This window comes from Oenanthe melanoleuca, chromosome 1 (assembly GCF_029582105.1).
Source record: "Oenanthe melanoleuca isolate GR-GAL-2019-014 chromosome 1, OMel1.0, whole genome shotgun sequence".
Taxonomy (NCBI): Eukaryota; Metazoa; Chordata; class Aves; order Passeriformes; family Muscicapidae; genus Oenanthe; species Oenanthe melanoleuca.
The window spans coordinates 94,493,935-94,521,908 of NC_079333.1; the positions used below are offsets into that span (position 1 = coordinate 94,493,935).

The following is a 27,974-nucleotide window of genomic DNA, read 5'->3' on the forward strand; positions in this document are numbered from 1 at the left end:
TTGCAAAGTGTTAAGAAGAAAATTTATTTGGTCAATGAAAGGAAACTCAAATAAAACACTGAATTCTTGACAAAATCCACCAAATACAAGAGTGAAGACAAATGCAGGACTGTTAATAATCCTTTTCTCTCTCCTGTCTCACTGAAGTTTTTCAGATTAATCACAACAGAAAGAAGTTTTGGAAACTGGAGGCTTTTTAATTTCAGTGTTCAATTTAACTTCATCTGGTCACATCTAAAGTGAAAGATGTGGGACTGACATGGAAATGCTGCTTTGAAAAAACAGTAACTACTACTGAAAGCAAAGATACTCCAAACACTTACTACAGAGAAACTCTGGACACTCAGTCAGCACGAACTGAAGCTAAAATTTTAATTGTAAGCTTCCTCTGTTGCCAGGAAGGCAGATGAGTATGTCACTAATAAACCAGCAGACCTCCCTCTGCCCTGGCATGGATATGTTTGAACACAAACTACTGCCCTTCAGTACACAATGATATTTATCAGCAGAGCTTCACAGAGAATCCTTTAAAGTGCTCAGGGTACCATTTTCTAAGGTGCTGCTGGTTTTGAGGGGCCAGTTTGGCCTCTCTTACACAAACCACCAGTGTGCCTCACTCCATCTGGTGCGGGGCAAGCACAACTGGGCCAAAGTAAAGAGTGACAGAAGCAGAACCAAACAGCTAGTACAGATGGAGGAGCACACACAGAGGCACATCTGTGCAGATAGACGAGTACACATCTACTTGCTTAAATTTTGTGCATGTCCCATGCACTTGGCCATTGGAAAGCTGCACCTAAAACAGATGTAGCCCACAGGGCTACCTGGCTTCCACAGCTCCTTATACATTGGTCTGATATAGTCTATCACTCTAATAAGCCTTCTTTAAAGCTTCAAGCCTTCAAGCCCATTGCTGCTTATTACTAGAATGGCAAAAATTACTGTAGGCATTGGCTCCAATGGTGCTGTGTCCTCTTAAGTTTCTCTTCTGCTAAACAGATCTCTAACAGACAGGACCACATCAGGCTTCCGTCTAATCCTCCCACCCCTTCATTAAAAGATTTTTCTATATAATGTTGCTTTAGAGTCAAACTCCTGCCAGACAAGTATCAGTCTGGAAGAAAAAGTTCCTGCTTTATTATAAACCTTTGAAAAAGAATTCCAGTGTCTGGGCTATGGTAATTTGATAAGTTGTATCTTTGCCAGTGGGCTCCTGGTTCTCAAAAAAACCCCAAGATTAGCAGACAAAACACTTCAAGCTATGTTGTGTGAAACAAGATCCTAATACTACTATGTTAAATAAGACTAGAAAATGGGATCACTCAAATTCCTAAACAAGAAGAACAGACAATTCCTAAAGTCTTTTTCTTCTTTGCATTGCTTTAAGTTTTCCCAGTTCACTGGGTATGGACGTTAGGTTTTCTGCAAGCATGGTCATGGCAATTGGGTATCAGATGAGTGAATTTTAGACAGGTTTGGTATTTCTGTCCGTCCTATTACTAGTTGACAACTGTATGTGGGTTGAATGGACTGTGAACATCACTAACAGACACTGTAAAAGAGAAAAAGGCCAAAGAAATACATGCTGTCCTTGCCAGACTGCTCCCCCAAAGCCCCAAACCAAAATTTGCAGTTTGTTCTTTCAGCAGCCCAACCTAAGGCACCTGACCCTGTAGCACTGTGCCATGTCAGAGCACAGTCCAGATACTCACAGCTTAAGGGGAATAATGGGCCAGTATTTGGGCTGCTTTTTGTCACAGTTCCTATCAAAGATTAGCTGCATGGCAGCCTCCATTGCCTGGATTTTGGCAGCTTCAGCACCATACAGTTTCTTCATTTCTGCCATGCGCCTCTCCCCAGGTCTTTCCGTAGGCGGCTCCACAGAACGCTCCACCCTCCTGTGCAGGTCTTGATCAGCCTCCACATATGGGTCCTCAGCCTCCAGCTGCTGCTGCCTCCCTAGACAAATAAACCACAGGAGATGTAAGTTACTGGGCTATCAACCAATCATGTTTTATTTTAACTTGTAAAAATATTATATATTCATATTTTTGCTGTGTCTAAAAGGAAGAAGACACATGTTCTAGGGTGCAGCTGCACTCATTTTGCATAAAGAGAAATTCCTACTAAATATCATGATAAAGTCAGGCTAGAATGAATGGGGAGAAATGAAGAAGATCCTGGTACTGAATCCTAAAACTGTAGGAAACCTCTGTATTAGTACTACTAAGCAAAAATCAACATTGCTCCATTTCTCCCCAAAATACACATGCCCTGAAAAAGTTCAAACAACTAAACAACAAAAACACAAAACACAACACACAACCCCCCTGCCCCTCCCAAGAAAACAGAAACAACCCAACCCACTCCCTATAGCAAAAAAAATCTAAACAAAAAGGAGAGTTGTTTCCAAAATAATGACTTAGCAGCTGAGAAAGGCAACAATGCACAGGACAATGTAACTTTAGCTGAATGATACCAAGAGAAAATGTAACCAGTTACTACCCTGTGAAAATGAACAAATAGGTCTGTCATGTCTGCCATTAAGTGCATTCAATGGAACACAGCTGTAAGCATTGTGTCTAGATAAACTGTCCAAGCTCAGCCATTTCTCAAGACTTGTAAAGTTCAAAGCTGGCAGACTTACTTATTGCTTTGAAAACAAACAAAACAACACCAACATAAATGCATGCATCAGGTCTTTTAAAGAGGATTTAAAACAATTAAAGAGGTGAAACATCTGAATCAATCTGTCAACAAAAATGCTCTGTGGTAAGCCTGATTGGAAGCAAGAACTCGATTGTGCATGTCCAAATTTACTTCCACTTCCTGGGTACTGCTCTGAGGAAACAAACAATGCTGAGTGCAGTTAAAATATCAAAGTGCTACACAAAACTCCCCTCTTATGGGGACATTTTGACAAGAGGGAGAAAATTACCCTGCAGCTGAACTTCTCAATAACAAATGACCATCCTCAAAACCGTGTAACAGGCACAGTTCAGTACTAATGACAGCAGTCGGGTTTTTTTAAACATCAGAAAGGACAAAGTGTCCACAGGTCAGGATGCACTGGTCACACACAGGACATGCGTTTGATGCCATGTAACTCTTCCTTCTTTCACCCTAAGGCAGAGATTTAGCTTCCACAACGCACATGACATCTGCAAACCCTAACCCAAAGTTAAATATCCTGACATTTCTGTGTCAAACATCTGCAGTTTATTTTTATACTGGAAAGTACTGTACCGAGCAGCCAACTGACTGTCAGCTTTCCTGAAGGAATTATCCCCTGTACGGCATTCACAGAAAACAGATATTTTAAATGATATGATCAGAAACTTCAATTTTGGGATCTGTTTGTCTGACAGACACAGAAAGCTTTTGTCCTGTCATTTGAAACAGCATTCACAGTTTTGTGTTGGCTGGGGAAGGACTTGAGGAGTTATTAGTGATCTATTCCAGAAAGCCATTTCTGCGATTCTGCTTTAAGGGCACACCCCTGAATTAGGCTGCACTGCCAGAATTCACAAGGAAATATACATTAGAGTCCATATGTGTTTTTGGAAGAGTCAGATTTATTTGGTGTTGGGCCATTTTAACCAGAAGGTCTGAATTAAAGAAACTAACATTGCCTGCAGAGGGCTCAGCACTTTGAGACAAGGTATAGCACCCAGGCTATACCTTGCATCCCACTGAAACCAACTTCCTGGGACACCACACTTCCCACAACTACATAACACACTTTTAAGCACAAACTTGATGCAAATTACACTGAGTAGTTTTAGACAGAAAAAACCAAACAAGGCTGTGCTGGCAAACCCATGTCTCCCACTGCAGATAACACAGAAATACTGGCAAGGCAATGAATTGGACCCATATTTGTTAATTCTCTTGGGACATTAGATTATTCCTCATACTTCTGTATTGCCCATGGAAATTTTTTATTCTTTAGTTCCATAGTTCCATTTTTTAGTCTTTAGTTCCATGCGTGCTAGAGACAGCTGCTCCCTTGCTTGTTTGCTGTAAAATCCTGTCTGATAGCTCACTGCACACGTTGATCCTTAAGAAAAAATATTTCTCTGGAGATAGATAATTAATTCTTCTGTTTGGAAATTAAATGGATCTCTAGTAGAAGCTTCATGGTGGATGAGTGGATTACAGTCTAGTGTGCATCAATCTCCATTTCTCAACACAGAGTAGTCAATAAATCTGTAGATCCTAATTGTAACAATCAAAATTGTAATACCAATTTAAATTCCATTCTCAGAATTACCTGATGTATGTCTGGAGTGTTTTACTTTACACTAATCAGATATACTGCCCTTAACTTTCTAACTTGACTTCTGCCATTCCACAGCTACTGGTTAAAAAAAAAAAAAAAATAAATCTCAGAGTGATTGCATTACAGAGTTTTAGACACATAAATCAGGTTTAGAATCCAGGCAGAGGCTCAGGACAGAAATGTGCTATAGGGACCCAGAGTTTTTTGCACCAAAGGCTGAATCTGAGCACAGAATGTGACAGCTGCTGCTGTGTGCAATACATTGCAGTTTCAAATCAGTTATCTGTGCAGAGATACTACTGTAACAAACTCCACAGTCATAGACAGAATCATAAAATGGCTTGGACTAGAAGGGACCTTTTAAAGATTGTCTTATTGCAACCTCCCTGCCACAGGAAGAGACAGTGTCCACTAGACTAAGTTGCTCAGAGCCCCATCCAGCCTGGCCTTGAACACCGCCAGGGATGTGACATCCACAGCTTCTCTGGGTGACTTGTTCCAGTGTTTCCACCACCCTCAGAGTAGGCAGCATTATTTGCTTTTACAGACTGTCAAGGAAAGAAGTCATGAAACCAAATGGGCATGTGAACTACTGCTTTTCAAAAAACAGTATTTCCAGCCAAAAACAGACATAAGGAATAGATAACAGTGAAAGGATTGTCCTGTTGAGATGCTCACTAAACTTTAATTGGTGGGGCATGGGCTGGGAAGCAGAAGCACTGTAATTTCCAGCAGTCTGGATTCTATCTATTACCTCAGAGTTTACTTTAAAAACAATACAAAGCAGTACAACTTGAGCTAAATGTGAACTACCTCTTCATCAAAAAGCTGACAACTAGAATCTGACAACGGAAATACAAACAAAATTATAAACTGCCTATAACCCCAAGCCTATGGAGACAAACAGAATTTCTCTGAAACAAGCAACACATACTCATCCATGAAGCAGGCAGCACCGTTTATCAAAACACTAATTCTCAGCCTGCAGCAATGAAGTCTCCAGCTCACTCACAGATCAGTTTCACATTCCAAATTCTCAAGTCATTGGGCTGTCGAGTTATAAATGTAAAACAAGTAATTTTTACACAATCCTAACTAGTTTCTCCTTCCACTTCACACAGACTAAAATAAACATGCTTTCTTTTACAGCATGCAGCTTCAACTACTTGCAAGCTTTCCCAATCAAGGAACAGTATTTTGTAAATGTTCACAAGGCAGGCAGGCAGTGCAGTGGTGGTTGGTTCCTGCACAAAGGAAAAGCATTGCTGACGTTTTCCCAGTTGGTCAGTTCCATTTCTTTTCAAAAATGCTCTTTCTCTCACTTGAAGCTCTTCTCAAAATTAACTTATTCCTACCAAGTCCAGCTCTGCCGGGAAGTCATCATTACCTGGCCAAAACCAGTCGGGGGATCTTTTTCCGAAACAGTAAATAGAATTCTTTAACCATGAAGAAAAAACAGTCCAGCTCTGTCATGCACCCAGTGTCCTGGGTAACCCAAAAGGTTACTGTATTCTGTATCTATCTGTGCCCAAAATGGGAAGTGTCTCTTTAAGATGCTGGATCCAGAAATGGAACTGTGGGCCAGCAGGTGCCAGGCCTTTTAAAGTTGGGGTTGTACAGAGTTCTCTCTTGCCCATGGCTCTTGCTATTTGCCTTTCATTCTTGCAGGTGGAGAGCTGAGGCAGCACTGCTGGAAGCTCCCCTCTGCTTTTCTCTTCGGGTTTTTTCATGAGGTAGGCAGGTGCTCAGCCATGTCCAGGAGAGCAGGGCTCCATCACATATAACAGTAACTTGGGAAGACAAATGTCATCACTCCAAATGTCCCCCCTTCCTTCTTCTTGCCCCTGCTTTATATACTGAGCATGATGTCAGATGGTCTGGAATATCCCTTTGGTCAGCTGGGGTCACCTGTCCCAGCTGTGTCTCCTCCCAGTCTCCCATGCATCACCAAAGTCCTCACCAGTGTGGCAGTAGGAAAGACAGAAAAAGCCTTGGCTCTATGTTATCTCTGCTCAGCAATAACAAAAACATTTCTATATATTTAACCCTGTGTTGAGTCCAGATTTGAAACACTGCCCATACCAGTCACTGTGAAGGAAATCAACTCTACCCCAGCCAAAACTAGCACATTTACCTAACTCATGCTACATTCCTGGGCCATCATTAGTAATTATAGGTCTTATGAAAAAAAAATTGTGGATTACTGTTTCTCCCTTTACTACTTTTCCCACTTTTTATGGATGACTTTTTATCTGTTGTGTAGTAGCTGAAAAGAAAAGTGAACAAATAAAATACAGACAACTACCCCATGCTTAGGGACTGGCAAAAGCAGAAGACAGTAACTAGTGTATTAGCCATTCACTGCATTTGTGCCTTCATATGCACACAAATGACCTCTTTCCTACTTTCAGCAAGACTATGACATAAGCTATTTTCCTCATAGGTCCTTAGAAACTCAGATGCCTTGTTTCCCTTATTTTATAAAAGGGAAAATGTCACACACTTTTTGTAAGTTTGATCCACTTTGTATTTCTTTCTTTCTTTGTGATATCCTTGGAGAAGCTTAAGTAGTAATAATAAAATAATTCCTGTCCAGAATTTATCCTCTTCTTATTAAAAGGAAAAAAAAACCAAAACAACTCAATAAAACAAACCTAGGAAAAGAAACAACTTCAAAACCCAAACCCAAATAAATCCCCTTATTTAGAAAGAAGTCTCCATGGAGAGACTTTGCAACATTAAAAGGACATTGGAATAGGGAGGGTAATTATCTATGTCAGATTTTCAATGAAAGATTCATACCCAGCATCGTGTGGTTTCTTGTACCATTTTTAGCTTTCAGTATTTATACATCCAGCCCTCAGCTCACTGCAGCCACTGATCATATGCCATCTGACAACATTTCTTATACAGACATTCTTCCCCACAGGTCTGTAGGTGCCCACACTCAGCAGCCTGCCATGTGCTGCCCCACACAATTGTAGGTACGGTAAGAGACCAAGGGCTTGCCCCTCCCAAGTGTTAAATGGCATTACTGACTTCCAGTTGCTTGCTTACTTAGCACATTATTTTTCAAGGAAATATTGCACTTTCTCCAGCCTTGATGTGTTTTTAATTTTCCATGATTTCAGACTGACCTATGTGTTCACATATTTGTCTGCTTATTTCAAATGATGAATTATTTTCTGTTACTGCTGCATGTGCACTTTGAGAGCTTTTTCATCTTAAATGGTACCTGAGCTAATCTTGAGCAGCCCACACTAACAGTTAAAACCTCTACTCATTTCTAGTGATTAAAAACTCCTAGTTCTCTCTTTGAATGCCACTTCCCACGAGCCTATCTGCTGTGCTAAGTTCTGCCCACACAGGCTTCTCCATGCAAAATGCCAGCATCTTCATCTTCCTAGAAAAGCTAAATACCTTCACCATAAACCTACAGAAGTTTGTTTGCTTTTTTTTTTTGTTTTTTTTTTAGGTGATAGAATCAGACCATTTTATTGTGCCCATACTTGAATGAACTGGGCATAACATGTGGAAAATCAAAATCTCTGCCTCAAGGAATTCCACCAAAACAGGGATTTAAATCAGGATTTGTACACAGGATATTCAAGGAGTTTAATTTCTGCAGAGCTCTGGATTTCCACAGGGCTGGAATCTCAAGTACTAACTCTTTATCAGTGCAAAGCTTTGCAGAACAAGTTTCTATCAGTGGGAGTCTACAAGATACAAACAATTGTGACTTACCCCCACATCTGTAAAGATAAAATATTCTTGGTTGCTAAAGACAGTGTACTTTTGCTTGCTGGAAGGTTACTATGGAACACTAAGTAACTTACTGAAACTGTGGAAACCTACTGTAAGAGAATTATGATTTTATAGCAGAATGATGATTTTATACAGCCTCATTCTAGCTATAAACTGGCTTGGGGAAAATAGACTTATTTTAAAACCTATTCTTAAATATAAAACTTTGTGCTTCAGAAGCTGTGACAACAGGATTCCCCATGACATCACGTAACTTTCCCCTTCCCATTTTTAACAGAAGTCTGATCTTCAAGGACAGCTAAGCACTATCCTACTATACAAGTAGTCTCATCTATACAGAAAAATCAAAATGCTCTAGTTGACTGGAAAGCACTAATATGGAATAAAATTTACTTTTGGTGGGAGTAACTGCCTGCAACATTAAGCTTTCAGTCACTAGTCATGATATTCATGAAAGAGAAATACCAAAAATCCTGAGGATATTAAAATCCCAAATATCTGACAAAGTTTCCATCTGCTAGTTGAGGAGAGAATGAGTTAAAAGAAATGGACTATTTTCACCACATATATCTACAAGCAATGCAATATTCCCAAGAAAAAGAAGAACGTTCTCTTACAGGCTTTGAAGTAAGAGCAGATGTGATTCCTTGGCAAGCTTGTGGCAGTCTGAAACCATGATTCCATGGACATTTTTCTTTCCTCAGCTAAAAAACCAGCTTATGCAATTTCTGCTCTACTTCTCCCTTAGCTGCATGCTCCAGCTCCCAGGCCCCTCATGGATGATGCTACAATTGTCTCAGGGGCAACACTGAGAATCCTACAAAAAAACAAACAATCCCCCCAAACAAACAAAATCTCAACACATTATATTTCGTTCTGGTACAGTTCAGTGCCCTGGAAAACACCAAAGCAGGAGCGAATGCCTGGGAAGAAGAATTGCTTGGCCTGGCTTTGCACCAAGATGTGTTTACTGAAGCACAGCCCAACTGAAACCTATTGCTCAGAGCAGGAAATAATCTCAGGTAAGAGAGTGCGCTCCCTCAGACACAGTTGCAACAGGCTGTCTAAACAGACAGCAAACAGATTTTGCACATCTGATGTACTCCAATAACTTCTCTTTCACTGTAATCCAATTTTTCTGCACAGTTTGAAGAGGACAGCTTTATAGAAACAGGGCAAAAAGCTACTTACCAAGACAGCAAGTGAAAAAAACCTACCTTTGAAATAAAAATGAACAGAAACCAAGAAGTAAGATTAGAACTAAGGTGTTCCACTTTCAGGTTTGGTACTTAATGGTATATGTCACTCACAAGTTAATTAGTCTCACTGTAAAATGAATTAAACACTTTAAAGAATTAATTATCTGACATTATTTTGTTATTTGGGTTAAGCAACTGGCAGAAAGTTATTCAGCTAACTGGAGAATAAAGAAGCCTATTTCTGTTTTAGAAATAGAATTAAAAACCAAGGATTGTTGTGTGGTCTCCAAAACAAATTGACAGGGATCCTACACCGAAACAATATAAGCCTTCATGTCCATGTTTACCTTAGCACTAGGCTACACTGGTTACTGCCCAGCTAAACCTCAAATCACCTTTCTTTTATTTTCTTCTATTACCTTCCACAATGAAACCCCTAAAAAGGAGTATTTTTAGCCCAACCAGAAAATGTACTGAAACGATTCAACAGGAACATGAAACAATCAGCTAGTCTGTGGAACTTCAGCCTGCTCTAGAAATTTGATTGCTCTAAATGCAATTCATAATCAGGGATTTGTTGATGAAGGCTTGAAAACACAGAGGTGAGCCCTGTGCAATCAGGGGTCTGTAGCACACCAGAGGCACCAAGGTGTCTGTGTGCTGGTGCCATCTGACAGAATTAAACTGATAGGAAGTTGCTGACCGACCACTGCTAAGAAATTAGAACAGGATCAGGCACTGGCAGCTGCCTCTAGTAAGGATCAAGTCTACTTCAGTAAGATTAAATACAGACCAGCTGACTCTGCATTCCCATCCCCCAAAACAACTCCAATCTGTCACTGATGGCAACAATGCTGACACCAGACAAAGACAACACTGCCAGAGTAAACAGAAAGATTACTTAAATCTATATATAACTATGCCTTCACATACATTTATGGTACAGTCTGAGGAGACTGAACAAGGAAATGTTAAAATTTAAAAGTGCTACTTTAAAAGCAAACCAGAACACTAAAGAAACATGAGTTTCACAATAATTTTTTATGTGTGCCCTGAATAGAAATGAAATTGCACTTGGAAGAACATGTTTCACGATGCACTGAGCTGTTAGACAGCTTTGGTGCTTTCATGAAAAAAACAAAGGAAGTAGCCTGTGTTCTGCTCAGTCTTCTAGATCAAACTCACACATTTGAACTTCACACTGACATTTCTTTCTTGACTCCAGACACAGTACAGTGCTGATTTCAAGTCTGGTTTATTGCTTGATATGAGAAAGCTACTTTATCAAAAACACTTTAAAATACAGTTTTTTGGAGAGCAACCTGCCACCATGTTGCTGGTTTTCTGAGAGGAAGTATAGTCAGGCTATGAACTGACCTTTCAGTTAACTGGCAGGTCCAAAATTCAGTATTAACATAGACATGAAGAATTAAATAACAAGGCCTAATCCAGAGAAAATTAATTTCAGCAAGTAAATACATATTTTCTCCATGTTGCTAGTAAACTACATGTGCTGCCTGACCAAGCATTTGGAAAGAGATATCTGGCAAAAGGGTCAAACTAAAGGAATTGGTGAAATGTATCACAAGTTTTGGAAGGAAGGGCTGAGGGATAATTTTGAAAATTTAAGTTTACCTCTGACCTTCTAAGAAATTTCTCATCGCTCATTTCAGCACTCCAGTAAATTAAATAAAATATACTTGAACCCATGAGGGCAACTGCTATGCCCAGCATTAAAAACACACAACAAAACCTGGGGACATATGTCAGAAGAAACCTGCAGATGTGCATCTATTATACCTTCCACAAAATGTGAATGTTCGACTTCAGAAGAAATTCCAGGATTTGGTGCTGGAGCACAAATCTGAGAGAAAAAAGAGAGCACTCTCTTTTAAGAGAGACAGCTGGCATCCCACTTGTCAGAAAGTTAAGTTGTACTTCTTAGCACTTGGGAGCTCCCTGTCTCTGCTCTGTCACTTCAACAGGATAATTCATACATGAAGTATTTCAATGACTTGATGAAGACTTTACACTGGAGAGCCACCAGACTCAAAGCCCATCTAGCCTGACAGCCTGCTTATGACAGAGGTCAGTACCTAATGCCAAGGGAAGGATGTAAAAGCAGAGAATACAAATCCCTACACGTCACCAGTATCACCTAGTGAGCAATGCAGAGATCAGAAAAATGCAGATGCTTCTTCCTGCTCTCCTCCAAAGCCAGCCAGCTGCTCTGCGATCTACCACCTCAACACCTCCTCCACCAGCATGTTGCACATGATGCAATCTTCACAGTCTGGACACTTCTACATTTACCAGTGGCCAAAAATCCCAAGGCAATGACAACTGATGAATTTTAAGAGTGATTCTGCCAACCCTCTGTTCAGCAACCACATCAGAAATTGCAGACCTTCTAGAAATCAAGGTATTCTGCAAGGCTTGTACGAAGTGAGAACAGCAGCATCAGTTTCAGCATTTGACCCACAGAAAAGCTGAGGCCCAGCACACTCTTTGGAGACCTACATTCCTTGGAAAATTTCTACAATTTCTGTGGATGCAGAGCTGACTTTTAGAGCAACAATCACTTCAGCAACTACAAATGAAATTAAACCCAAGAGATTCTTATCCAGGTAAATGTGAACAATAACACTCAATGGCGTAACACCCATGTTATTTATTTCAGTAAAAATATCCATTTAATATTTAGCCTTCTTTTTTTTTTTTACTTTATCTCCACAATTTTGGTGTACCAGAGCAGTGATCTGACAAATTCAGACCTATGTCCTTGAAAATATTGTGGGAAATTTCGAGAGTCACAAAAACAGCTTTGGGTACTTTGGAGGCCAGCAACAATTGTAATAATTGTAACACTGATGAACAACTGGATTGCTCTGTACTGGGTACTTTAGAGGGTTACAGCACAAGTGTTTCTCAGTATGTTGCCGTATCAACCTTCTCTATTTCTCTGAGCAACAGGGAAGTGCAATCATCCCTGTACTAAAGGTCTAAATAAACAGAAAATGGACACAAATTCTAGAGCAGGAGGTGTTCTAGATTCCTTAGAATGAGCTTCCCAGAAGATGACATCACACAGTGGCATAGCTGCTCAACCTTTTCCCTGGAAAAGACAAGAAGGACAATGCTCCCTTGGATCCTTAGGGTCTAAGATGCATCATCCTTTGGTTATGACTAGCTTTTTTCTTCCTGGAAGGCATATGTGGAAGACAAAGATTATTATTTGGAATATTTGTTTCTGAATTCCACCTACTTTGAAAACTTTTGTGGATCTAGTCTAAGTGGCACAAAAAGGCTGTGACTGAAATCTGTACAGGCCACCCAAGTCTGAGATGGGTGGCCTAACAACCTCTGCTGCCTCTCTCACTTGATTCTTAGCATCCAAGGAAATGAATTTTGAAAAGACCCAGTCAGATGGAAGTCTCTGAACTGTCAGTTTCTGCCACGCCAGCACCCACACTTCCCTAATGACAAAAGGATGTGAATTCCATCTGGATGCTTCTGATAAAACTGAAGCACAGTGAGAGACGCTGAAAAGCAAATGGTGCCTCTGGAAGTCTTGGCATCAACAATGTCCCATTAAAATGAGCCAGGGTAAATTACGTGTCTCCAAGCAAATCTGTCTGTAGAGGGGATTTGCATTATGACAGAGAGCCCTAAAATGTGTAACACTCAAGGTATCTTGCTGCCATGCTCTGTTGCAGCTTCTGAGCAGATTTTGTATGCCATGAGTGTAGAAAGAAGACATCATCATTACATCCATTTCCACCTTGCTCTTTGGCATTCGCTTTTCACTATTACTCACTCTGGTGCTCAATGCCCTGGAACTTGTTCTTTCTACAACAAAAGCTCTCCCAGTAGATACCAAAATAGGTGTGTTAGAAAACACTCACTTCACAGCCCACAGTGTCACTGTCCACTTTCAAGGTTGAAAGTATCACACTAAAGGCAGATGAATTTAGACTTATCAGCAGCGAACTGAGACACAGGTCTCCTCAAAGTAAGATCATTTAGAGATCCAAAAATGCTGCATGTGGTATCCAGATGGAACCAGTAATTGAGGAATTTCAGGGTAAATTGTATAAACTGTGAAGACAGACTGCCCAAGCTGAGTGATTAGCACAGAGATGCTTTTATGCCACTTTTCCCTAGAGCTGTGCCTGTCAGCATGGTCTCACCTGCTCTTTTCCACAGCAGCTGCAGCTGCTTTCACAGCCTTCCCTGCAAGGACAAACAATGAAGAGGAGACTAGAGGAGCCACTCAGAGCAGCTGCAGATGCTAATGGAATAATCAAGTAGGCAAACCTGCCTTCAAAAAATTACCAGCACCAGCTCTGAGTGTAAGCAGTGTTTGCATCTTCCCACACCAAACTGTTCCCATATGAAGCAATCTTCCATAACAGCATTCTGAAAGGAATTTTTACTTTTACTAAAAGACTGGGGAAGGATTCCTTGTTCCACACATGGCCTCAGCCCTGGGATCCACCTGTTGGTTCTTCGCCAAAACTCTGCAGAGACCAAGTATGTCATAGCAGTATCTTCAATCCTTGGACACCTCATGGACACAAATCAGACACTGACACTATGTGTGATCTAAAACTGAATTATCACATGTATTTTATTTGTGCAGAGGAAGTTCCAGTGACTGATCCATCAGAGCAAACTACTGACTAGTTTCCATGGGATCCCTCTGCAACCCACAATACCAAGAAACAGGTATCAAATGGATCTCAGAATATGAGGGACAGAGCAGCTGAGAGGAGCAATGACCTGTCTCTCCTGTTTTTATTCCTGTATCTTCAAGACAAGTCCAGTCAGAAGGAATTTTACCACATTACTGATTTACAGGACAGCAACAATACAAGACTACCAGACTTCTCTTACTGAGTCAAGAATAACTTAGGGATAATAGCTTCCTGGGAGAAAGAGTAGCTCAAATTCTGTATTTGTTCAGCAAGGGTGTTGTCAACAAGATGTATTTTTGTAACAGGGATGACATATAAGTTAACTGTTAAGCAAAAGGTCCATAAAGAACACTTATATCATATTGTTCATTATTCTAGCACTTGAGGCTTTTGCTTTCTTCTTGCTGAGGTCCTCAAAATCCTTTAGAAAGAAGAATAAAGTGAACTTCTCAACAAGCCCCCTAGTGCATGTTCTGTCTCACTACAATAAGAGGAATACATGAGGCAGACAAAAAAAGGATGAAAACTTCAAACACAGATTTATGAAGTTTAATATATATGCTCATATTAAAACAGCATTCTTCATTTTCATCAAATGTAAGAGGAAGTAGAGGTGTTCAACATCTTGGCATTCCTCTTAAAGCAACATCTACACTACAGTCACAATGAATCACATGAGCTTCTTTTCCCACCCTCCCAGCTATAAACCTACTGTAACTCCAACACCAGTACTCCACATCATGCTCAGAAAAACCTAAGACCAGTACAGCCACTGGCAGATAGGGAACTGGCATTCCAGGTCCCAGCTCCACCCAACTGTCCAGGCTGCACCCATGGGAGTCCAGTCCACAGAATCCCCAGATGCCACCCAGGAGCTGAAGCCTCTGGCATCCCTTAGGAGAAAACAAGAAGCCTGGCCTTGCTCTTGTGTACTTTCAGGGGCTGCCAACACTGTCAAACAGGCTCAGCCTGAGGGAAATACAATTAAGAAAGACTTTATATATAATTTCCAGGTACGTGTACTAACTCCTCTGCAACACTCCAGAGCACACAGCTCAGTTTCCTCAGCAGTACCTCGAGTTTTCCAATTACTCTCTTCCACTACTTCCTGCAGCAGCAAGTCATAGGTTCACAGAGCAAATTTATACATTCTCCTAAGCTCAAATTCTGTCTCTAGCATCCAAGGATCATCATCTAGGATCCAAGGACATTTTCTTAATACACTTTGTATAAAGATAACCTTGTCTGCCATGAAACAGATGTAAAACTCTGCCCAATTCTTTCTCTCCAGACTCTCTAATTTTGCAAGTAGAGATTAGTTTTCAATATTAAAGCAGTGAAAATTGTGGCATTTTTCCTTGTTTCTATAGTAAGGAAGCCTTTTCTCAATTGTTGGCTTCTTGTACTGAATAACACAGCCTCTATGCTGGACAGAGTGTGTGCATTTGAGAAGAGTCTGCTGCTACAAAACAAAAGGTTCAATCATCAGGATCAGAGATTTGGTACAAAAGGAGGAACTTTCCGATTTCTTCTTCAATTCACGAAAGAACTTGTTTCAAAAGCATCTCTCAAGCACCCACACATATTGCAGAGAGTGCTTTTATTTCACAGCCATTTCTCAGAAACTTCAGCAACTCAGCTTCTACAGACTGTGGCTGAAGTTCATGCCAAACAAGGCTTTTTGGTTTCTCAAAAAGTTTGTCAACCAAAGCTATTAAAGGCAGGGAAGTTGAGCAGTATTTATAAGTTCACCATCCACACTGCTTGGACAGTTTAGGGTAGAGAAGAAGAAACAAAAAGAAACGATGGGGACCAGCAGTATGTCGTTCCAAGAATTAGAGCTACAATCTTATAAAGAAAAAGGCAGATAAAAAACAGGGAAAAGCATTTACCAAAACTGAAGGAAAGAAGGAAAACGTGGTGGCAAAAACACTGAATCAAACTCTATATTCCAAGAGGCATGCAGGCCTTAAACAAAACCAAATCTGGATCTGGTACGATTCAAACAAGTTACAAAACATGGAAAATTCCATTACTTCCTCTTCACAGAAGAGGCAGTGGCAACTCTCATCTTTCAGAGGAAAAGAAACCTGAGGGGAAAAGCCTACAGATTGCAGTCTTCAAACAAACATCTTCATTCACCATTTCCGTTCATTTCTAAAAAAATATTTTCCATCTAGCAAATAAAAATTTGAGACATTATTTTTGGGAAAAGCTGGAGGCTATGTGTGGGCAATACAAACAGAGGCTTTGATGGAAAAAACTAGTCAGAGCATTAACAAATGACAGACTATTATCCTTCAGTAATGAACTGACATGATGGTACTTTCCCTTGCTTTTCTTTGTTTTTAAATAAAAGATCCTGTCTGTGTTCTGTTAACTACTACAGAATGGTTCTCAAAGTACATGCAATGCTGCACTCACTCAATTATAGCAGTGATTTTCTCTTTTAAGCAAAAGGAAACAAAGAAAAATTGTGTAAGGACAAACTACATGTTTCAAAGGCTAAATTTAAAAGTGTAATAAATATGTGCAATTAGACAATTTACAGAATTGTTATGGTTGTGAATCTTCCTTTCTTGGTTTTTGCTCTTTTAATTCCTCCTAATGTAAAAAGGCAACTTACTACATTCTGTCCTTTACATCTTGGATGCCTGGGGAATCTGCTACCATACCTAGGTCTGACAGGTATGGAAACTCAGGAAAACAACTTAATGCTTTTCAACTGCCAGAGGGAAAAATTAAATGCAACCATAAACAGTCCCAAGATGCATAGTATACCTGGATCACCAGCTACTGAAGAACCAGAATGACAGGCTAGACTGACAAGAAAACCTTCTAAAATAGAGAATCACTATATAATTACGATTGCATATGAAGAAACAAATGAAGAGGAATTAAAACTGTCTCTAAGGGTTTTAACCAAATGCACCATTTATCTAAAATACGAGATAAGTTTGTAGTCTATTAGTATGTCTGAGTTCGTACAGCCACAGCAAAACTTTGCTCATAATTACTCCTGGGCATTCCAGGAATATGTAAGTGATTACAACACACAATACAAATATAAAAGCTAGTAAGAAATTGAAGTGACTTCCAACACACAAAAAAACAGATTGTTTTAAAAGAGGTTGGTTGTGAACTGTATCACTGCAGAGATAAAGCATGCAGCAAGTTTGTCAGTTTCAAAGCCCTTACTTTGCAAGTTAGCCTATCGCTGCAAATGCCCACTGAGAAAACAAAACAAAAAATCCTACACTGTTAGAAATCTGCTTGTTTTTCAAATTTGTGGCAGCTACCAAAAAGTGAAATAAATCTTAACTTTTCTTCTTTGGCTAGTCTGACACAAGATCTTTCTTATCTTTGAAGCTTTTGTCTTTGCAGTTAGCATTAAGGTTTGTAAGTCACCATCTAGGCTCAACTGCCTTTCACAGAGCCACAGAATCACAGAATCATTAAGGTTGGAAAAGACCTCCAAGACCGAGTCATCTCATTCCCACCTACATCTCAGGCCTATTTAAGTCTTTCACAGGTGAAGTTTGCAAGATCTTATCCTCTGATGTCTGTAATCATTTACCTCCAGCAAGCTCAAGATCAGGCACTCCTAGTGAAGAGTCTGACATCAGCTAGGATTCCTTTTAATCCATTTGATTATCCTTCTACATTTTGATGAGACATCTGTGGATCAAGAGTGGGAATCAGCTGTATCCCACATGAATAATCAAGACCAAAATAGATGCATTAATGCTGTGTAGTATTTCCTAATTTTGGACAGGTAGAAAAACATCAAAATAATGGAGGTCATACTTCACAAAGATTGGTATCCCTTTCCTTATGTGCCAAATTCCCCATCCTATGTGCCCCATTGCTGCTCTGTTCCCCCGTGACTCACACTTCACTAAGCTGCCCATAAGCATGTATCTAACTCTTGCAAACTCTTTTTTTAAAAGAAGAGCAAGCTGTGTGTCTTCTCCCAAGTGAATATCAAGGTGCAGAGGTCAGAAGCTGTGAATTCCACCCGGAGCCCCTTACTGATGCCAGAGAAAGAAAACATGACACACAGTCTTCCCCTCAATGTTCCCTAAAGTCGGGCTTTTACTTTAACTGATGGTCAAGGTCCCTATTGGTATTCCACTGGGGGCACACCCAAACAATCTCATTTGCATTAAGTGCTATGTAAAATTCTCGCCTCACCCTTAAAATGTCTCTCTCAGACACGGAGGTGTAAATTTCAGGCATTACTGAGGTTTATGCTACCCAAGTTTCTCTATAAATCTGCTCCTAAGGTAGGCATGCTCAGGACATGCAGTTTGGGATTAAAACGAAAAGGCATGAAAGAAAAAATACTCAAGTAACTGAGGGTTTCTTTTGCGGATGAATTATCTCAATCTTCTCAATCAATACAGAATGACAATTGTCAAAGGATGAAAGATATAACATGATATAGCATCATTATGGATCATGGCTTAATGAATCTCTAAACTTAATTTATTCTATTTTCCTTTTCCCTCACCATGCAAGAAAAAAAAATTTCCAAACAAGATCACACTGTGTTTTTAATAACTCACGAAATAAGCATTTAGAAAGCACCATTCACCCTAGATTTCTATGACACTTTTAAATTTCATTTAAGTCAAGTACCTGTTTACTTTTTCATGCTTTGAGGAATTATAGATGCTTATTTAGTACTATTCTCACTTTATCAGGGACACTACTAAAGAAACTGAGGCATGCACAGTAGTGAAAGACCAGAGACTGCTTGAATTTGCATGAAGATCTGCAATAGCGCCACTGAAGCACACCGAGTTACACTTAGGTTACTACACAGCAGAGACCAAATCATTCCAAAAGGCTGCAAGTACTGCTGTGCTGGAAGGAACAAAAGTAAAATCTGTATTCTGAGTCTCAAACCTCTTCCCAATTCACCTGCTCACCTTAAGAATCAAATAATATTTTTTGCAAGAGCAGCCAGCAAGGGGTCAGGAAGAGACTAAATAGCTATACCAAGGTCAAACAGGATATTTCCAACAGAGAACATCTCTAAGCCCTAATTTCCCAGTTTCCAGGATACCACCTTTAATCACTCACATACCTTTAAACACCACTAATCATAAGAGTCAAAATAAATCCAAAGAAAATTTTCTGCATTCCAAGAAACAGCCCAGTGTCTTAAAACACCATGTATCTCAACAAAGGAACATTCCAAGAGAACACCAAGCTGATTCTGCAAAAGCACGATGAGAAGTGGATTCATGTCAGGCACTACCACAGATCTCTTTAACTCACCTTCCTCTGCTAACTAGATCAACTGTGCATCACACTGATGAGAAGTGTGAAGTTAAGCTGAGTTGTTTCAGCTCACCCTCTGATACCTGCTGATCAAAGAATTTAAACCACTTTTTCTTTCCCTTCCAATCATTGCCTTTATTATATGTTTTTAGAACATTTTATCTTTCAGAGAAGAACATAAACCTCTACTAAACATGAATTATGAGTATTTTCTACTGGATTCATGTGAGAAAAGTTATTTTTATCATGCTGCTTTCTTAAAACAGATAAATTTATCTACAACATCTGTATATAAATGAAGAGTCAATAAATTACAGCATAATGCTTTACTTCTTTTAAGGATTTCAGACAAAGATCACCAACACCTCTGAGGACCAAGACCTGAGAAAAATATTAAGACTTTGGCTTACATTCCCTACCAAAGGACTTGGGTCCAGATCAAGATGCAAAACAAAGAGAAACTTGCAGTAGAGTACAAAATGAAGAGGATGCAGGGGGAGAAGAAAAGGGTAATGAAATTTTAATGTCAGGTTAGCCAAAGGATAAGAAACAAAATGGCTGTTCTGTGTTATAAAATACATGGAGGCTTACTCCCTGCTTCAGAGATGGAGTCAAGCATTTCCTGTGGGTTCTCCTCTCAGATATACAGCACATTAACTAGATTTAACCACAAAAATTCTGGAGTTTTTTTCCCTCAGCACTCAAAATTAATATTGTCTTCTGGACAAAAGCATTATTCTCCTCTTTACAGTCATAGTTTTCTCTCACCAAAAACTTTCAAACATGTTCTGAAACTTATTTCTAATGAGTGGTACTTAAGTGCACCTATCAGTTCTGCCTACTTCAGTCAGTTGACTTTCTCACTTGCAGAGCCTATTTCTGTGAATTCTTACAAAACCTGTAAATGTTGAATCCAACACTCAAGTGCTAATACCACAAAACACAGAACAAACACAGACTTACGCAGCTCTTCTCGGTGCCTCTCTGTCTCTGCAAAAAACTGGCGAAGCTCCTCTGTGATCTCCATGTTACTCAAGTCATATTCTATCTCCCCTTCAGACTCAGAGTCTTCCTCCATTTCAGAGTCCCTTTCAGCATCCTCTTCCATTTCGGAGTCCTCATCAGCATCCTCCCTCTCCTGGTAGGCACCTGTGTAACGCTGAGCTCCTCCATGATAAGGAACTCTGACATCTGGTCTATAGCTGGAAGAATAGTTTTGGGTATGAGGGAGACCATTCCCACCCCAATGTGAGTAGTGGCTGCTGGGAGAGGCTGCAGCAGGATGCCATGGATGCTGTGGCAGGTGATACCAGCACTCCATGGCTTTCCTGTAGGCTTTCTGGTGCCGGCGCATCCAGCGCATGGCTAAGTCATAGTGCCTCCAGTACCTCCCGTACACCTTCTGAGAGTACCACGGCTCGGTGTCCTCCTGCAGCCAAAACACACGGGGAGAGGGAAAGAACAAAGAAAAATCAGCCACACACCACAGCACTAATGCTCCCCCCAAAAAAGAAGGTATAAAGAGAGAGAGAAACAAAGAATAATTGAGGGGAGCAACTAAATGCAAGCACAACGCTGCCTTTTAATCTTCTGTCATCCTTTAGCTATGATAGAACATGGAGATTTGAAAAACAACATGTATGAGCACAGGGCACTTGGACCACACCTCATTACTCCTACAAGAGACTGTTTTGGCACCAACACAACTACTGAAGAACTAGAAACACAGAGGTTGTAGTGTCCAGAATGTATTTTCCAAGTGTTCATGCTACTACAATGGGAATCAGTTCTTTTTAGGAAATAAGCCGTGTGGATATATTCCACAATTCCTTAGACACTCACATGAGTTGTAAGAACGGAATCATTCCAAGGGGTAGATATTACAACCTATACCTGATTTCCAAATCCACAGACACAAAACACAAGAGATTAAAATTCTTCTGCATTAAAAGAAGTGCATTCATTTTATCCAGTAACATATTTCCTCCAGTAATGTATTTCCTCCATCTGCCTGCCAAAGTTTCTCAGAAAAGGTCAAACAGCAAATTCAGACAAGTTCATATATCCACCATGGCCACAATTAAAAACAAGACTGTATTTAGCTAAATGCAAGCTGCCAGTAAATCTCCCTTTTGTATCCATCACCAGCCAAAACATGAAAAGAGGCAATAAAGTGCCACTGATAAAGTACAGAGAAAAACAGTTCTATAGAAAGAAACATAGTGTAACACACCTTCTCCTGTCTTCCAGCTAATCATAATTTTCCTTAAAGAAGTTTCATGCTGTTCAGATTTCACCAGCAACTACAAAGCCTCACAGGCCCTGTAGCCTTAAGCTCCCTTCATACAAACTATTTCATGTCCACCCTCATCCTACTCTTAAAAAGCAGGATAATAGAGGATCTTAAAAAGCCATGATGTAGATAGAGCCTAAAACAAGTAAACTAAATTATTTAGGTAAATTAAATAAAGCAACTATTTTCCCCCTTTCCCTCATGTCATAATTTCCATAGAAAATCTTTTATCTGGAGTAAAACAGAATGCCTCTACTTTAAATAGGAAAATTTTAATTAAGCCATGTTCTGGCAAACACTCAAAATTATGGCAAAACTAGCTGACTTTTCAGAGATGAATGTGACATTTACAGTCCTTTATATTAAGGTGGTTTCTTTTCTTTTTTTTAAAGGACATTCAGGACAAAAATCTTTAAGTCTGTTTTCTTGATCTGCACTGGCACCATTTGGTACCCTTAAAAGAATGATTCTCTGGGGAAAAGAAATCCCAAGGTAAAACAGAAAACTCAAACCTAAAATATAGCTTCTATTTAACACTATCCAGAGAGGTTTGTCTAGTTTACTTACATTTGTTTTCACTTTCTGGTTCTCAGGCAATAAAGCAAAGGCTAGTGACTTCGGAATAATACTGACCTCACACATGCTGCCCTTCTTTCTGGAAAATTGAGCCCATTATTCCATAAGAGATCAATGCTATATCTTTTTAAGGTCATGGCTAAGTGCTCTCAGAAACAAAATATCTTCAGCTAATAGAGTACATAATGAAAACTCTTTACAACAAACTTGCATTCCTTAAGGATCAAAATCTGCAGCCTATTTGTGAAAGGCTGTGTAGCTCAGCTATGTATTTTAAAAGTGCAGACAACTAATCTTTCCTGAAAAGAAAGAATTAATGGACATGAACCTTGACTGCTCTTCTCCTCTTGGTCTAACACTGCACTCCTACTTGGAGTTCCCAAAATGCACCATTCCCAAAATGAGTGGGTAGAAAGAAAGCATCTGCCTTCCATATGGAATTTCCTCATCCTTAATCATTCAACTACCTAACAGCTAGGATGAGCAATGTTTTATTTACTGTTTCCGTTAGTTTAAGAATGTCATACTGACTCCTCATCCTTCAGGAGACAGATGAGAATGTCCTATTATCAAATCTGATACATTAACAAGCTACTTTTAAAACATTCGCCTATTTTTTTTTCCCCTTAAATATTAAATACTTTAAAATCCAGTTTTGGAAGACCATGAAGCTTGACAAAAGCAGGTATCTCCTACATTCTATATATCTGCACAGAAGACAATATTTTCTTTTAAAGCTCTAAAATTATCTCTAGTTCTTATAAAATGTTTCTAAAAAGGAACTTGATGACTTTACTGAAAGCTCTGGAATCAAGTTGGTTGATTTGTCTGGCTGACTAGCTCCAGTTGTTAAGGGAAAAGAAGACAAAAAGCCAGTTCATGCAGACAGAACTGTGATGCTGGTGCTTGTCCAACTACTTTTTGTGAGGGGTTTTTTGTTGAAAGCGACCCTTGAAAACCACTCTTACATTTGAATTTTAAAAATACATCTGTTAAAAAAGGAATTACAGAAATGTTTTTGAGTGGAAAAGGGAAAGGAACACTTTTAGTCTCACTTAATTCTGTGTCTGTGCTTTTTCAGCTGTGGAATAAATGGAAATAAGAGATTTCCTAAAGGAAACAAAAGCTATAAATCTAAGGCAAATGATCAGTCCTCTGTTATTCTCCCGTTATTTCTCTGGAGTCTTCCCAGGAATAGACAAATCACTCATTGTTGTAATATGAATTCTATTTTCAAAGCAATTTAGTGACTTTTACATCTAATTTTTATATGTCTGCATTCACAGTTCAATAGACGTGTTTATATGCATTTTATATATAAAATGTGACTAAGCTATCACATAGAAACCCATGAAGACCTCTTACCATCTCTTGGAGTTTGTTCTGGTGATGATCAACGTGAACTAGGAAAGAAAAGAGTAGCTTTTTAATTCATAAAAATATATGTATTAAGGTGGTCACAGGCACTGAATAAATTTTTTGTACTGAATATACTTTTTATATTTGAGTACTATAACCAACAGCTGTTAAGCATCTCTTCTCTGTTTAGGCACGTTTGAAGTTCCTCACTGATAGATTTTGATAAGCAGCAGTAAAAATCCCATTCATTAAAATTCCCCACTACAATAAGAAAATTAAATGGGAGCCTTCTACAAAATGCAGCCTAAAATACTGGAACTGAACATTTCTCCCATTGCTCTTCTCTTTCTTCACGTTTCTACAACTTTTATTCTCCAAATTAATGCCAAACAAATTGTTCTCACTTCTCAGCTGTGTCTGCACAGGAGCTTGTATAAAATAAGCAATTGCCATAAAATGATTAAACCCATCCTGATTCCACTCATGCAGTGAGATTTCTGTTTAACCTGTGCTGCACTTTTGACCACATATAGTGCCTTCTTTCTCTTTGCTATTTTTTTTTTTTTTCTTTTCTGGCATCTGATCCTGCCTCCCATGAAGAAAACACAGATCAGTTCAAGTTGCAACCATGTTTTGTAAATGTGTGGAAAGGGCATAAGGAAGAGAGGCAACTGGACAGGAAAAAAAACCAAAAAATGAAATAAATGGTTGTGGGGGTTGAAAGGGAGAACAAGAGCTCTATAATAATCAGGCAGGATTTATAATTACCATAATTTCCAGGTGGTTTACCAATACATATTGCTGAGAAATATTCTTAGTCTCCTCTTATCTGACAATTATTTTATTACTTATTACATATTATTTTACTTATTTATTACACTAATAAGTTAGCTGCTTCCTTCACATATTTCTCCTGACATTCTCACCCTCAGCCTGAACTTTATTTTAGCTGCCAGTGAAAGGTAACAGAAATAGAATACACTAAACTACCTATTGCTACTCTTAAGAGATGGTCAAATGCTGCTCCCAGAAACACTGGAACATAGCCAAGACAGCACTTAAAACTGTTGCAGATTTATACCAGGGTAAAGCCAGGGTGTTTCAAAATGCATATGAACACCGTACATAGACCAGTTGTGTTCTGCCTCATATTTAATGATTCCGATTAAAGAGCAATTTTTTGTCACTTAAGACAAGCCATACTTCTTGGAAGAAAAATGGAATGGTCAAACAAAATGCAAATCATGCAGCAACCATAAAAGCAAATGACTGTCCTTTCCAGAGCCCACACTAAGCTCAAAGCCATAAACCCCTGGTAACACCCATCTGTCTGCAAGAAGCTCTGCATACAGCAGCACTCCCACTGCAGTTGATAACAACTCATGCCAGCAAAGGCTGCAGATTCAGGCATTAGGCAACTAAAGCATTTGAGTCACTGGATTCTCTCCTGCCTCCTTGGAGGAAGAAGGAAACCCAGCACTGAGATCATTGCAAAACACTACAGCATTTTGTAACACTCAAAACCCATGCACACATAAAAGACTGCTGTGCCATTCCTCTTTGTGCATCTCAAACATCTGAAATCCAACCACTGCCTTCTTCAAAACTTTCACCTCCACTCTCAGATGTGCACATATACTTTTTGTCTCTTTCCCAGATACATCTGCATACTGTCAAGGTTGCCATAACGTCTTTTGCTCATACTTAAAAAACCTAAGCCCATGATAGCCAATTTCATTTTCCACTTCAGAAAAGTAGGTGTGTTTAATTTTCATGTTCATTCTAATTCCTACATGTCAAAAATTTCTTTGAAACTGCTTCAGAATAAACAGAAATCAGGACTGATCTCAAGCTAAATAATATTTAAAGCAGTAATTGGTAAAGTCTGATGCTTTATTATTAATACACAACTTGTACATATGCTTTCTGAAAGGGATGGCAAAACCATCCAACTATATTAGTTTACCAAATATGAAAAACTTGTTTTGCCAAATACAGAAACTTTAATTATTTTCATAAATTATTTATGAAACATTAGACTACAAATATAAAACAGAGCATAAAAATGCTGCAAGCAAGGACACTAAATTAAAAAATGAGTTTATTTTCAGTTGAATTACTCTTCCAAAACAAACTACATAAAATATGAAACATGACAAGCAGCAGAAAAAAAATAAATGTAATAGTTCTACATCTATAATTAATACTTAAAAATGAAATATGAACCAACTGAACATATGGAACTCACCAGCAAATGTACAATTTAAAATGGGAAAGAGATTTGTTTGCTTAAACTGGGAAAGAGATTTGTTTGCTTAAACTGATCATCAATGATGGAAATTTTTTTAAACTTTCTTTCCCAATTTTAAAATATTTCTCCACTGATAATTAACCAGGGATGTATTCCCTTTCATCAAAACATGTCTCCCTTACCAGCTTGAAGCAGGTGAGCATTAGAGAAAATAAATAAACCTGATCAAAGCAATAACAGCATTCAATTCCCTTAGAGTCAATAGAAATTAAGACAATGTCTGTCATACCACAAGGTCAATGCACGGGGTTTATAACTTGGTAAGTAAATCCCACTCTGGGACTAGTGGTGTGTTGGATACAGTGTGGCCACACAGACAAAAACAGGGACAACTCTGAGCCCACAGCAGGATCAGTGAGGGTTCCACTATTCACAGTATCCATTGACACAAGATTAACTAACCTCTTGCATGATACTGTGGTAAAAACATCGTATGTTATTAACAGAAGGTCGAATAAATTCAGCAGGTTTCAACAAAACACATTTAAACAAAGTTTCATGAAAAAGCCAACTACATTTGAATTGGATATGCCCTTAACAACAGACAACTGACCAGCCCCAGTGCCCACTGCTGCTTTTGTCCCTGCTGTGAGAAGTGTCTTCAGTCAGGCCAGAGCTGCCCTAATTCAGTATCCAGTTTCTGGCAAAGATTACTAAGAGATACTCAGTAAAATGTGACACTAACATATTCATAAAAGAATTACTTTTCCAGATACATTTCTCCTGATTTCAAAAAGTGGTAATTCAGATGCTTTTTTTTTTTCATCTCCAAACTGGTTTTGGCATTTAAAACCAAAATCCCCATACGTAACAGGTGTTTCCGATAAATCCCCGGGCAGTAAATTTCAGTTTAAGGGATTAAACACAATTTTGTGCTGTATATTTTGAACTCACTTTAGTATAAACTAGCTAAAAAAATGTGAGCATAACATCGAGTGCATCCTCCCATGAACACTATTTCATTTTACACTTCTGATGCCTACTCTGATGCAGAATTACCACCAGGAGAGGGAAATGTCTGAAAAGTGGTCAGACATTCTGTGATTCAGATTACTACTGTGCATTGCTGTGACGTTTACTTTAATACCAAAATGCCCTAGTTACAGTCACGCAGAAACACAAGCCTGTGATTGCTGGGACAGTTGGCAAGAAAAGTTATTTCTCTTCAAAAGAAGGGGTAAAAATTCCCAACGCTATACACTGCATTCTGGTTTGTGAATGGCTGTAAATACAAGACTTGTCGAGCACTCAGGATACAGTTACAGCTGCTTCTCATCCCAACAGGAGTAGCATGAAGACCCACCTATCACTATGATGTTCACATCAATGTCCTTAAAACAACAGCAGCAACTCCTGTGAATGGAAGGAAAACAAATTAACATAACGCAAAAAAAGAAAATGTTCTCAAATTTTAGCGTATGTATTACAGGTTTTTTGGCTCTAGCACAAGCCGAGGCAGTGCGACTCCCCAAAAGAGGGTCTTTATTCTCTGAGCTCCAGGACATAAACCCAAAAGCTATTTTGGCCAAAAACCAGATGGAAGAAATAAAGTGCTAAAAGCTGTACAACTATCAATAGCCCTGTTAGCTTCTGTTTCATCTGGTCAATTTAGTCTGGTCAAGGAACAGGACGGAACTTCTCCAGCTTTTGAAGGCATAAATAGCTTCCTGGTCTCACAGATGTCGTGCCCAGACTGCAGCAAGTGACTGAAAGGCTCGCAGAAGCGATGAGCAGCTCCCGTCTCAGCAAACAGGGCACAAGTTGCACCCAAGAGCTGCGGGAGCACAGGCCTCGTGCCCCGGCTGCCCGGCACACAGAGCGCCGAGCGCGCTCAGCGCCGCCTCACGCCATGAACTGCAGAGAAAGGGCAAAGCCCCGCGCCGTACCGCTGCCACCCACCGCCCCCGGCCCTGCCAAGGCTCCCACATCTCCCTCCTCAGCCCTTCGCTTTCCCGCTCCCGCCGCCGTTTCGCCCCCGCTGCCACCGCCCTCAGCGCGGTCCCCTCGCCGGGCGGGAGGCCCGGGCCGCACCCTGCGGGGGGCACCGCCGTCCCCGCACCCACCCGGGCAGCGCGGGGCTCCGGCGGGCAGCCAGAGCCGGGCACAGCCGCCTCCAGCGCCGCCTCGCTCCGTTCCGGCGGGGCCGAGCGCGCCTTCCCCGCCGCTTCCGCCGGGCGCTGCCGGGCCCGCGGCGCCATCTCGC

General features: G+C 39.9%; 1 protein-coding gene across 1 annotated transcript; it reads right to left on the minus strand.

Annotated features, from left to right (window-relative positions):
• Nucleotides 1-5: 5 nt before the first annotated feature.
• Nucleotides 6-27,944, minus strand: GEMIN8 (gem nuclear organelle associated protein 8). Its single transcript, XM_056498469.1, has 5 exons — nt 27,835-27,944; nt 27,075-27,124; nt 23,467-23,504; nt 20,196-20,661; nt 6-1,959 (listed from the first exon to the last, which is right to left on the minus strand). The coding sequence occupies exons 3-5, from the start codon at nt 23,467-23,469 to the stop codon at nt 1,709-1,711; spliced, it is 720 nt and encodes a 239-aa protein (XP_056354444.1). The 5' UTR covers nt 23,470-23,504; nt 27,075-27,124; nt 27,835-27,944; the 3' UTR covers nt 6-1,708.
• Between the last annotated feature and the right edge of the window lie 30 nt (nt 27,945-27,974).